At 40.0% G+C, this 14,395-nt stretch overlaps 1 protein-coding gene across 1 annotated transcript in view; it reads left to right on the top strand.

The window, feature by feature from the left end:
- Positions 1-14,395, top strand: part of LOC129774688 (protein Skeletor, isoforms B/C) — a 45,174-nt gene that overhangs the window by 16,029 nt on the left and 14,750 nt on the right. Inside the window, exons 2-4 of the mRNA XM_055778541.1 lie at positions 11,769-11,924; positions 11,986-12,333; positions 12,408-12,667. Of these exons, the coding sequence (XP_055634516.1) occupies positions 11,769-11,924; positions 11,986-12,333; positions 12,408-12,667 (764 nt within the window). The remainder of the gene's footprint in view (positions 1-11,768; positions 11,925-11,985; positions 12,334-12,407; positions 12,668-14,395) is intronic.

The following is a 14,395-nucleotide window of genomic DNA, read 5'->3' as shown; positions in this document are numbered from 1 at the left end:
TATCTAAGTGGGGGCTGCCATACAAATGAAACATAAATTTCTAAATTACCCGAGATTTAATTAAGCAAATGAAACCAAATTAGGTATAATGAGGTTTTAGGGTGCAATAAATATTTCTATGGTGGTTAGACACTCCACCCCCCTCTCTAAGGTGGGGCTGCCATAGAAATGAAACATAAATTTCTGCATTACTCGAGAATTAACCAAGCAAATGAAACCAAATTAGGCATATTGAGGTTTTAGGGTGCAATAAATGTTTTCATGATGGTTAGAATCTCCACCACCCCTCTCTAAGGGGGGCCGCCATACAACTAAAAGACAAATTTCTGCATAATTCGAAAACTAATCAAGCAATTGGAGCCAAATTTGTAGTGCAAATGTTTTAGGGGACACGAAACGTTTCCATGGTGAATAGACACTCCTCTCTCTGAGTGGCGGGGGGGAGGGGGCGTCATACAAATGAAGCATACATTTCTCCATAATACAAGAACTAATCAAGCAAACTGAACCAAATTTGGCATGTGGAGGTTTTAAGGGGCAAGAAACATTTCTAAAGTGGTCCCACCTTTCTGAGGGGGGAGGGGGCTCTGTCATAGAAATGAAACTCAAATTTCTGCATAACTCGAGAACTAATCAAGCAAATGGAACCAAATTAAGCATATGGAGGTTTTAGGGTACAATAAATGTTTCTATGGTGGTTAAACACTCCACTCCCCTCTTTAAAGGGGGTGGGGGGGGCTGCCATACAAATGAAACACAAATTACAGGGGGCACACAAACACGAACTTCTGCATAACTCGAGAACTAATCAAGCACAATTTTGGATGTGAGGGTTTTTGGGTATGAGAAATGTTTCTATGATGATGGGGGTCACTCCCTCCTCTAGAATGGAGAGGGGGTCCCATAAATATATGGCACATATTTCAACCAAAAATATTCCAACCAAACATGACAATTGAAAATTTTCGGAAAACTCTGAAGGAAAAAGTTCGGAAAATTAAATTTCCATATGTTTTACAATTACATAGTGACAAGTGTTGTTAGTCCATTTGATGTTTGCGCTAGCGAAATTGATCTTTGTTCGAAAGCTTTTTCCAGAGCTGAAAAGAGCTGAAAAGCTTAACTGAATTTGCTATAGACTTGGTTAGAACATTGTTCTGTTAGATTACAAAAGCTAAGAAAACATAAAAAGAAATCGAATTTTCTATTCCTTTCTGATATTTTTGTCCACTACACCTACACACATCAAGATGAGAATGTGTACGTATTTAGAGTGTATCAAAACTTGAAAGTTGAAAGTTTAAAAATAGGTGTGATAGCATGCACTGCCATAGCTACTTTTCACTTCATGACGTCAATATTTTTGTGAACATTCAATTACCTTCTACTCCCTTTTTCGGTAAGCTTCTTTTATCAATTAAAAACAGATATTTTCTTGGAATTCCCACTAAATATGAGCATAATGTGACAGTGTGCAGTGGATATTTGTGAAATGTCGGAAAAGATTAATAAAGTGATATTTTTGTGTGTCATTTTCACTCTCTCACCTTCATAGAAAAAACCAATTTTCATTATTTTCGCGATGATATGATGATATTTTCAATGCTCCCAGTGTCAGTGTATGTGATTTGAGAAAAACAATTTACAATTGAGTAACATTTCATTGAAAAAACTGCTATTCCCGAGTACTAAGAATACGACTGTTCTCTGGATCTTTTTGCTCCTTAAATGGTGGAAGTAAGTCACAATGCAATTGTCATCTATTAAAAACAATCGGTTAGAAGATTTAATGTGCATTTTGGCTCATGACATCATCAAAATGTAAGTTTTTTAGACATATGTACCTCATTGGGTGTATCCCATGTTCATTCATTGATTTTTAGTTAAAATATTCCAAAAACCAACTAAAAATTTTGACTTTCTACTCTATTCCTCTAGTTTTTTTGTCGAGTGTATACTACTGTATACTACTGCTTATTAGATTTTTTCGATATTTAATTATTTTCTTGAATTTGTATTATTTTGAATTGACATATATTGTGCTTTTTCTGTCCACGTGGTATATGGACAGCCCCTTGTAATTAATCAATATTAATGTGAATTACAATAATAATACTTTTTCTTTAATATTAGTCAAGTTAAAGGGTGTGTCACATCAAATTGCATCACGGAAAAAACGCTGTAGAAATTTAATTTTTAGGAATTATATCTTCAGCTTACGCTTATAATCAGATAAGAGTGTATAGATCACGTTGGCCATGCTTCACTGTAAATTTTTCGTAAATTTGGAAAAATGTCGTCGAACGAAAAAGAGCGTAGTGAATTAATCCTGTGCACTCATTTCGAGAATCCGGAGTTGTCACATCGAAACATCGGTAAGATGCTGGGAATCGTCCAATCCACGGTCAGCAAAGTACTAAAACGATACTTCGAGAACCTAACCATCGACCGGAAGGTGAAGAACGGCAAAAATGGATGCTCCGTCAGTGAAAAGATCACAAGCGCGTAGTTAAGCAGTTTAGACGTGATCCGAGAAGTTCGGTCCGGGATGTCACCAATAAGCTGAATTTGTCAAGTTCATTCGTCCAGCGGACCAAGCAGCGGGAGGGCCTGCGTACATACAAGGTTCAGAAGGCTCCTAACCGCGACGAAAGGCAAAACATGGTGGGGAAGACGAGAGCCCGGAAGCTGTACACCGAAATGCTGACGAAGCCGCATTGCCTGGTAATGGACGACGAAACCTACGTCAAAGCGTACTTTCGTCAGCTGCCGGGCCTGTTGTTCTTCTCCGCAGAGGACAAATTCAGCGTTCCGGAGGAGATTCGCAAGCAGAAACTATCCAAGTTTGCCAAAAAGTACATGGTGTAGCAAGCGATCTGCTCTTGCGGAAAGCGGAGCGCCCCCTTCGTGATGACCGGCACGGTAAACGGGCAGGTTTACCTTAAGGAGTGCCTACAGAAGCGCTTACTACCACTATTGAAGCAGCACGAGGGCCCGACCATCTTCTGGCCGTATCTCGCTTCGTGCCACTATTCAAAGGACGTGTTGGAGTGGTACGAAGCCAACGGGGTCACCTTCGTGCCAAAGGAAATGAACCCGCCCAACGCGCCGGAGCTTCGCCCAATAGAGAAATATTGGGCGATTATGAAGCAGGCCCTCCGGAAGAACCCAAAAGTTGTCAAATCGGAGGCGGACTTCAAGAGAACATGGATTTCTGTTAAAAAAAACTACAACCTGACGTTGTACAAAACCTTATGGACGGGGTAAAGAGGAAGGTGCGAGCATACGGGCTTGGGCTCGAAGTATGAATAAAAAGAAAATGCCAGAAGTTGTTTAATAGTTTTTATTTTACTGTCTAAAATTTTCAAAAGGATCGGTCTACTGGGCGAATTTCTACAGCGTTTTTTCCGTGATGCAATTCGATGTGACACACCCTTTAGTCCACGTAAGACAACTTATACAGCATCTTAAACCCCAAGGGGTCGATATCGACCACTTTGAGAACCCCTGGTGTAGGTCTTGCTACTTACAATATATGTGATTGTGGTCCAGGACGTCATAACATCGAGCATGTTGCTTGATTATGTAAAAAATGTAATTAATGAATTTAACTGGCTGATGATTTAAAAGCTCGAAAGTAGACTTTCCGAGATCTCGTACAGCACGCAAAAGAGACAGTGTGCTTTGCGTTATCCAGTCTCGCATCTCACAAAGTCATTGGGAGCTGTCTGCAACAAATATACGAGGTAGAAGGCAGCCGAGCGAGCAGACTTCCTGTGTGCGCTGGAATTCCGAGAGACGAGTATCGATTTTCTCTTCCTCACAGCCCTTCCATGTGCAAGCAATGAGACCGGGCTTTAGCACGCGAGCTTGAGATTGGTTCTTGCTCTTCTCTTACGTGAAATTTCGTGATGTGTTCAGGAAATGCCTCGTCGCGTTCGATGCGAACGATGCACATGTGTTGTGTACACTAAGAGATGCTCGTGCATTAGTGCTCGCGAGACTTTCTCGTGTACCTGCCTCAAAGTGACATTTGGTTAGGCCTTCTGAGATCTCGCACAGCACGTAGAAGAGACAATGTGCTTTGCCCTATTCAGCCTCATATCTCACACAATCATTGTGAACTGTGTGCAACAAATGAATGAATTGATTGGAAAAACAGAAAAACAGAAACAGTTCTTCATCACTAATTGTTTTACGTGCCATATAACGAAGATTAAAATTTTAACACCAGAAGCATCACTTCCCCCGACAGCACCAAATGTCACTTTGAGGCAGACACACGAGAAAGTCTCACCAACACATGTGCATCACTCATATTGAGGTGCAAGGAAGTATTCTTGAGCACATCTCAATATTCTACGGAAGAGAAGAGAAGGAGCCGAACCCAGGCTCGTGTGCTAAAGCCCGATATCATCGCTTGCACATGGAAGGGTTGTGAGGAAGAGAAAATCGATACTCGTCTCTCGAAAATAAAGCGCTCGCACAGGAAGTCTGCTTGAAAGTGTATACTCAGGCTTACCAGATTATGATAACTTGAGTAGTCGCGATCTTAATTTTATGTTCCCCATATATGTCTTTCTTGCAAATAATGTTCCGGATAACGTGACAACGAAGGAGAAAATGCTATTTTTATCCATAATTCATTTCTATGATCATAGTTTTATATGACTTAGGTTTATATTTATGTAGATCTTAACTATTTAATATTGTGTTTGAAAATGATAAATTATGACTCCTCGTTTCCTCTTCTGCATAATTGAATAAAGAGAAGAAAAGGGTAGTAATGGTATTTTTGTGTACATGTTTGAACAGAAAGTGGTTCCGGATTCTATCATGTTTTCTCATCTAACCCGTTTCAAGGATACAAGTTCATACAGGGAACAGTTCTTTCAGGGCTTCCATTTGATGCATCAAAAGAGAAAAAACTACAGATTTTGAAAAATGACAAACACACAATCACAGTCCTATGTCAAGATCCCGTCTGTGCCCCTAAGCTCAACCCCATCAACTTTTTCATCAAAAGTTCAAGCACTAAAAAAAATTGTTGATTTTTTTTATGATTGAGACCCAGTTGTGCTCTAATTGTATTTAAATGTATTCCTACATTTGAGTGGATATTTAGATATGTCTGATATGTGTGATTTTTTATAGACATGATTTCTTCAGAATTTTAATAATTTTGTGTGGTATATTTTTTTTATACTTCGAATTTTTTTTCACTTTCTTGGCATAGTACTAGATTAATTTACAGTGATGAGTACAAAAAATTATACCCCCATTTGAAATCGAAGTGTTCCAATGTTATAAGTTTTTTAATAGTATGTAATTAGTGAACCATATCGCCGTTTCATTTATTTTTCAGAAAAACAAAAAATGTCTTTTGTTCCTAAATGGGCTTTTTCAGGGTATGACATAAAAAATGTACTTCATGGTCAATACGACCCCCTTTGGTCTCGAGAACCAACTGACAATGCTTTGGCATACTCTTCTCGAGGTTCTGAAGGTGTAGGAGATCTAGCTCGTCTCAAACCTTCTTCAACGCAGCCAAATAGTTTTGCTCGTTCGTAACGCCAGATTTGTCCATCTTATTGTCCAGGATCACCCATAAATTTTCAATAGTATTCAAGTCGGGGTTTTGGGGTGGCCACACCATTGGTTTGATCCGGGCCGATCGGAAGAATGCTGCTGTTTTCATCGCAGTATGCTTCGGGTTCTTATCTTGCTGGAAGGCCTAGTCTCATTTTCATGTTCTCGCACAGAATGTCGATGTAACCATCGGCAGTCATAAAGGGTGTGTCACATCAAATTGCATCACGGAAAAAACGCTGTAGAAATTCGCCCAGTAGACCGATCCTTTTGAAAATTTTAGACAGTAAAATAAAAACTATTAAACAACTTTTGGCATTTTCTTTTTATTCATACATCGAGCCCAAGCCCGTATGCTCGCACCTTCCTCTTTACCCCGTCCATAAGGTTCTGTACAACGTCAGGTTGTAGTTTTTTTTGAACAGAAATCCATTTTCTCTTGAAGTCCGCCTCCGATTTGACAACTTTTGCGTTCCTCCGGAGGGCCTGCTTCATAATCGTCCAATATTTCTCTATTGGGAGAAGCTCCGGCGCGTTGGGCGGGTTCATTTCCTTTGGCACGAAGGTGACCCCGTTGGCTTCGTACCACTCCAACACGTCCTTTGAATAGTGGTACGAAGCGAGATCCGGCCAGAAGATGGTCGGGTCCTCGTGCTGCTTCAATAGTGGTAGTAAGCGCTTCTGTAGGCACTCCTTAAGGTAAACCTGCCCGTTTACCGTACCGGTCATCACGAAGGGGGCGCTCCGCTTTCCGCAAGAGCAGATCGCTTGCCACACCATGTACTTTTTGGCAAACTTGGATAGTTTCTGCTTGCGAATCTCCTCCGGAACGCTGAATTTGTCCTCTGCGGAGAAGAACAACAGGCCTGGCAGCTGACGAAAGTCCGCTTTGACGTAGGTTTCGTCGTCCATTACCAGGCAATGCGGCTTCGTCAGCATTTCGGTGTACAGCTTCCGGGCTCGCGTCTTCCCCACCATGTTTTGCCTTTCGTCGCGGTTAGGAGCCTTCTGAACCTTGTATGTACGCAGGCCCTCCCGCTGCTTGGTCCGCTGGACGAATGAACTTGACAAATTCAGCTTATTGGTGACATCCCGGACCGAACTTCTCGGGTCACGTCTAAACTGCTTAACTACGCGCTTGTGATCTTTTCACTGACGGAGCATCCATTTTTGCCGTTCTTCACCTTCCGGTCGATGGTTAGGTTCTCGAAGTATCGTTTTAGTACTTTGCTGACCGTGGATTGGACGATTCCCAGCATCTTACCGATGTTTCGATGTGACAACTCCGGATTCTCGAAATGAGTGCACAGGATTAATTCACTACGCTCTTTTTCGTTCGACGACATTTTTCCAAATTTACGAAAAATTTACAGTGAAGCATGGCCAACGTGATCTATACACTCTTATCTGATTATAAGCGTAAGCTGAAGATATAATTACTAAAAATTAAATTTCTACAGCGTTTTTTCCGTGATGCAATTTGATGTGACACACCCTTTAATACCGTTGACCTGCGCTAAGTTTCTCACCCTAGCCTACGTGAAACAGCGCCGCACCATGATGCTTTCACCACCGTGCTTCATAACCGGTCCTGGAGGCTTTCGTCACTCTTCCGCCACACTCGGGGTCGCTTTTTTGTTAAACCGCTCGAACTTGGACCCATCTGACCAAATAATGCGATTCCAGAACTCCAGCCGCTTGTTGACATGGATTTATTGAGTTACGAAAATAGTGTAAATCCACCTAGAAGTACAATGGAAATGTTTATATACAGCCATTCCATGTCAAACCGATGGTTCTCAGATTTTCGTGAAAAGTGGTAGTAGTGGTAGTCTGTTCTTTATAGCAAAACATTAGACCCGTATTTTTCATCATTAGGGTGATCATTTCCATTTTAGGGTTGCCCAAAACATAATTTTTTTTTTTCCAAAAATGACTTTTATTATTTTCAACTCATAACATTTGAACTACTGTACCGATTCGGATGATCTACATATCAAATTAAATAGGTGACCATTTCCATTTTAGGGTGGTCCGAAAGATAATTTTTTCCTATTTTTTCCAAAAATCACTTTTTTTTAAAACTCATAACTTTTCAAATACTGCACAGATTCAGATGATCGACGTATCAAATTGAAGCCAATTAGCTAGACTCTTTTTGAAAATTCTAATACTTGCATAAATTTGGGGTTTTGGTCTTGTAATTACTAAAATTTATTGTATTTTTTTTATAACTTACATTGTCTCGAGACCAAGGGCACTATATTTTTTTTTATATTTATATTTTAGATAATTACAAAATTCAGAGATGCGTTATTTTGTGTTATTGAGTTATAATTTCTCTAAATTAACCGATGGTCCAAAAAACTATATATCTCCCTTTTTTCAAAAAATAACTATTTTTTAAATTCATAACTTTTTAACTGCCGAACCGATTCAGAAGATCGATATACCAGATTTAAGCCACATGAAATATCACATATGCATAAAAATTGGATTCTAGTCGAATAGATGTTGTCCAGTCGCATAGGAATATTGAACGAAAACTGAAAACACGTTAACTTAAAAAAAAATCGCTCGAAAACGAAAAAAATCCTTAGAAAATCGGATATGTTATGTAAAACAGCCTCAGCTTTCAAGAAAAAATATAAAACCTATAGTGACCTTAGTTCCGAAACCATTTAAGCTATGAAACACAATTACAATCAATAATTACGTAAACAAGATCTGTTTTTTTTTTCAAATGTTTTTCAAACAAAACTATTTCATTGACTTAAATTTGATATACCGATCATCTCAATCGGTCCAGTAGTACAAAAGTTATGAATTATTTAAAAAGGTCAGTTTTGAAAAAAACGGGGGGAAAGATGATTTTTCGGACCACCATAAAATGAAAATGGCCACCCTGGTGAAAAAAATTAAAAATACTGGTCTAATATTCTACGATAAGGAATAAAAGTACCAATTTTCATGAAAATCTGACAATCACTATATCGGAATAGTGGAATTCAATGTTGTGCTTGACCCATGCTTACCCCCTCTCGGTGTAAATAAGAGATTATTGTGAAAATATAGAAATTCGAATGCAAAAAAAAATTCATGTTCAAAATCAGTAATGACTCATCTGGCAAGACTTTAAAGAATAATTCTATCCAATATTTATAATTTTTAGTAGTTCTGTATAATGCTGAGCATGAGATTTTTTCTGAGGTGTTATTTGATGGCTATTTACGAATCAAACTTTGATGACTTATTAAATAATAGAGTAGTGCGGGGAAAAGGTGCGCACGGGGCAAAAGTGCACATTGGCCTTTTTGAAGCAAACGAGCATAAAAATTCGACAACAGTGTATTCGTATAATACATTATTACACCAGCAGCTCACACATATACATTTCATAACGCAAAGTTATGAGGTAAAAAGAGTTTTGCGATGTTTTGATCTATTTTTTCAGTTTTGGAGATGACGATTTACTTACCTCAAATAACTGGAAAGTTCGAAACTACACTGTCAAGTTATTCTATAGTAGATGATAGTGCGTATTCGTTTTTTTGGAAAAGTTCAAGAGCTTTTTTAAAAAATTCGATTAGTTCAAAAATTGCTTGTGGGGCAAAGGTGCGCAGTGGCCGTGGGGTAAAAGTTCGCACTAGCGTTTTGCTCTGAAAAAAAAATCTAAAATGTTTCGAACAAAATTTTCAACGGGACCCACAAGAAGAAAACTGATTTGAACAAATACACTCCAGAAATGCTCAAATGTCCCGACAGAGGCTTCGGGAGGGAGTCTCAAAGCGTTCGATTGCGGCAGACTTCGAAATTTTTGAATCAGCTCCGAGGAAGAGGCTCATATCAGAAAGTGGTTTATGATTTGAATCTTCTTTTATTGACATTTCTACTTCTGCTGGGATGTGTCAGCGAGCACCAGGGGCGGTTCAGATAGGTATTAACGAGTGAACAGTCAGAGGATCTGGCGGACCATTGCAGGGTACTGGACAAAGCTTTCTGTGGTATGATTCTCAAAGATTTACGACGTCTGGCGTTTGATTTTGCGGCGGAAGCCAACAACCTCCAGCACGAATTCAACCAAGATGCAAAACTGGCAGGATGAGATTCGGATTCTAGCTTCATGAGGAACCATCGTCTGTCTCTTCGAACCCCACAACAGCGTAACGAAGCAACAGCGCTCTAAGCGTCGGAATCCTCAGAACCGAAATCCAAGATGAGGAATAAAAATAAACAATTGCTTAAAAATAATTCAAAATTAATTTCAAATGAAAAATGTTTTTATTTTCACCATGCATTCGCGAGTATAGGTTACATACATAATAATAATTTCTTGAGTGTTTGAAATGATTCATATCAATATATCAATTGTGGGTGGGACGAAGTTCGCAGGGCTAGTTAGTTTGTTAATACAAACAAATTCTGTTTCAAATGTTGGACAGTTTCGGATATCTTATATTGTCAATCTCCTTCCTCCCAAAAATTTCCACGTGGTATGTTCGACCATAACACCTACTCTTCTCCACCCATAAAAACCATAGAACATCCCCCTCCTGCCTACTGGACGGTGCCTACACTCTCTAGTAATGATGCTTCTCTCGCTTCTGATGATAAAGCATTCATTTTTGGTATAAGTTATCTAAGAAGTTCAATTCAATAAGTGCGCACTTTTGCCTCGTGCGGTGCGCACCTTTGCCCCTATAACCGATTTTCACCCCCATCGACGGTATTTACTTTTGGAAATTTTTCAATGTGGTCCCTATCTACCGCATAATTTTGTTTTTCAAACTGTGTAGCGAAAACTATTTTTTGAAATTACTGGTGAAGTTTAGTACGTTTTTATGCGATTTTTCTGTGCTGTACCTGTCTATCGCACAAAAACAAATTTGTTTGTAGCATTTTTTCCTTGTTTCCACAGCCTGCATTTTTTTTTAATTTTCATGAAATCGCACTTCTTACTAACCTAATTTCTAAAACTAAACATATCAATATCTAAGAATTATCCAATTTAGTATAATTTTTTTGTATTTTGTGTTTTGTATTTTGTTGAACTGAATTTGAAAAATTTTCAGCGGGAAGATCTAAAATCACAAATTCCCGGTATATATTTGACCGAATGTGTGCCAAAACATATCAACAAGCCCTTGAATACGTGAGGTAAGCATCTAGTTGTCGAATTATCACACTGTGCAAGACATGTTTTGAATTCTAATAAGCTATACGCAACACACATTATCCGTTTACAATGAAACAATTAATAATTCTTCGGTCTGTTCCATTCAAAAAGCCTCAAATCTGTTCTCCCCAGCCATTGAACTCCCCGATCTGTAACTCCGCTGGGTGACAGTTTCCTCCGCGTTCTCTGTCAATCCATCGGTTAGGTTATTCAGTGCAAAAACCGACACCACGGCAGGCCAGCGAGCCATTGCGCAATCGATCAATCAAAGCGATTAGCGATTTGATTAGGCAATTTGCGCCTTTTGTTTTTGCCTCTCTTTGCCTCTTCGCCGATTCATACACCAACTTCAACCACAAACGGTAATCAGATGCCGATCATCGAGCGCAAGGTTGTTTCTTATTCGAGCGAACAGTTTCTCACGTTTGTTGTCGGCATGGAAATGGCCATATCAATTTACAAGCTTTTGATTGAGCGCCACCAGAAGGCGTTTATAGACAATCGATGATCCACTGCGTTGCCATCTTCTGCACGAGCCACAGCGAAAGTTAACAATTTTGTCGATCGGTAGACGCAGTCCTATCATTAGAGCGTGGTTGGAACTGCGATCGAACGATAGTCAAAATATGGGTAAAACATACGAACTACGAAACCTCTAATCAGTCCCCCAAATTATCCTTCAAGACAGCTCGTTTTATTTTGTTTTGTCAATCGTTGACGAAGTGTGTTACAAAAGTGACAGCTCGACACGATCACACGTCGCGCGATGTTTACGCTCGATGCAGTTCGGTTCGTGCGGTGTGGAAGTCGTTGACCCGGTTATTTTATGAACCTGTTCACAGTGTCGCTGGTTAGAGAGTGACAGTAAAATCGAAATGGATACACGAGCGTAACCTTTTAACTTTCAATTGCTTTCCATGGAATAAGGGACAATGAATTTAAGGGTTTACAGTGAATCGCGCTCTCAGCTTCACATTTCATGGCTTCTTTTTATTTTTTATAGGTAATGTGCTAACTATCGCGCAAGCTCTCCAAGGTTACTACGGGACAAAGATCGGCGATCTTACCCAGCTGCATCATGGTGTTTCCGGGTCGGTTTACGCAGTAGATGCCCGGACTTTGTTTCTGAAGAATTTAAACTACGATGGCGAAGGTCCTGGTAAGTGGAACGTTTAGTTGTGCTGTATTCGGGATTCTTAAAGATGTATTTTTGGACGCAGCGGCCTATTTTTATGTCGGCAATACTCGAGCTCCAAGCAACAAAGGTGCTTACCGGCTGCGAGACGAAAGGGGACGCGCTGGCATTCTACGAAAGTATCGCAATGAGGACATCACGCTTTCCCTTCCGGAAGGCAAGACACTACGCGATATCCGGTGGTTCTCGATTTGGTGTGATGATTTCAGCGTAAATTTCGGCGATGTGGTCATCCGAAATGATTTGGATTTTCCGCGGCCAACAAAAATCGGGGCGCTATCGGGAATACACGACGTTAGTTCGGACAGTATTGTGATTGTGGACGCGCAGACGCTGTTGATACCAAACTTTAACTACGATGGAGAAGCACCAGGTAGGGTTCCGATCGGATGAACGGGAGACCGATAAGTTTCTATTGTTTCGTACATTTTTCGTACTTTCCGGCAGATGCAAAATTCTGGGTGGGCCGCGGGTCGAAGCCCACTTCCCAGGGTATTCGCATTCCGGACGAGAACGGCAAGGAAACTCCGCTGCGTCGTTACGACAAGAAGACCATCGTGTTGACCCTGCCCGGTGATTTGACTGTGTTCGATATCGGGCACTTTGGTGTTTGGTGCGAGGCATTCACCGTCGACTTCGGCCACGTTCGTATCCCGGATCAGGTCAACGTGCCGCCATCGTTGAAGATGCTGGGCATCAGCCCACAGGTAAATACAAATCAACGCCGAACTCCGGCAAATAATCAAAACAATCGCAACAGAGGGGTTTTGGATTATGTTAGTTCGTTGTTCTACTGATTTGAGCGTTATGTGACCAAAACCCTCTGCATTGCGGGTAATATCGTATCTGTAAGTTGTAGTATTGTAATAAAAATGAACACGAAGGTGTTGCCTGTGACGCACATTTTTCGCTTTCGGCTGAATTTCATAAATTTGCGGTGTGAACATTTCAAAATTAATATTTTTAATGTATCATTAACAAACTCTGGAAAAAGTGCAGCGGAGAGTTGCCATCATCAAACCAACAGAAGCTGAAATATTCGACTGTAAATATTTTGTACTGTGAACCAAGCAGAATCTTTTATAAATAACCATCTCTATATAATATAATAGTGTAAGTTTTGCAACAGAACCAAAACGAAAACAGATTTATCTCGCTTGTGCAGTATCAAAACAGTTTAATAAATAGTATATATATGACTCATGTAAAAAAAATCGATGAATTACTGATTTTTATTGCCACCCAAAACACATTTGAACTCTGACCCATAACAATAATCAAAACACCAAATTAACCATCACAAAACACAATGCACAATACAACACCGCGTACCGTAGTGTCAACGCAAATCGCCCTTCAAGACCCCCTCCGATTTACATTACCGCTTCCACCATGTGCATCAACCATTCGTAAGCTAATCATCATCCCCAAGAGCACATCCATAAAATCATCTCACAATCAATTAGATCGAGGGCTACTTATTATTTTCGGGGCGGTGGCAGTAGATGACGACCAACGATCAGCGAAATACACGCACCAATCGACTTTCATCGCGTTTGCACGAGCAATTTGATGTCAAACACTGTCAAAACAATGGCGCATTGTGTTGCAGTCACTTTCGATTTCAACCCATACACACACACGCACATGTACGCCCCTGTGGACAGATTCAGCTCCATTACGGGGGGCGACACACGTGGCGATAATTAGCTCTGAGAAAATTATGTGATGTGTGGAGAGCTACGGTTGACTTATTTGTACAAAAACAGCGCAGAATTATGCTGGCGATGAATAGTGTGTAATTAAAAACTTTTTCGGGGGCTTCCGAAATGATCAACGACGGGACGCGACTGTGTTGCGACAGCAGACTGGTTTTGTCACTGTATGCCACCCTCTGGTTGATGGCCACCAAGGGTACTACTGGACAGACACTCGGTTGGAGGAACAACGCTCCGAACGGGGCACTATGTAGATCGGATGTTAATTGGGGGCGCTTGTAAGTATACGCGGTTTTATCGGTGGTGGGTAGCGGTAGCTTGTAGAGTATATGGTTTCGAAACTGTTCTAATGCTGTTGTGATCATTCTCATCTACTCGTGAATATTTCACGTAATATACGAACATATTATTCATGGCTATGCTAAATTGGTCAAACCAACATGTTTTTCTGAATGATTAGACTGTTTTATCTGTCATACTGAGAGTCAACAAAGTCATGAGATGCACTTTGAATTTTACAATGAAAAATGCGTCTCAAGTACATTAACACGTTGAACTCAGACTGTTCTTGCTGCGCTTTTCATTGGTCCCAGCTCCCATATATATATATATATATATATATATATATATATATATATATATATATATATATATATATATATATATATATATATATATATATATATATATATTTATTGTATGAGGTGAAAATAGTCG

This window comes from Toxorhynchites rutilus, chromosome 1 (assembly GCF_029784135.1).
Source record: "Toxorhynchites rutilus septentrionalis strain SRP chromosome 1, ASM2978413v1, whole genome shotgun sequence".
Lineage (NCBI taxonomy): Eukaryota > Metazoa > Arthropoda > Insecta > Diptera > Culicidae > Toxorhynchites > Toxorhynchites rutilus.
The sequence above is the reverse complement of the archived record's forward strand: the minus strand, read 5'-3'. Positions and strand labels throughout refer to the sequence as shown.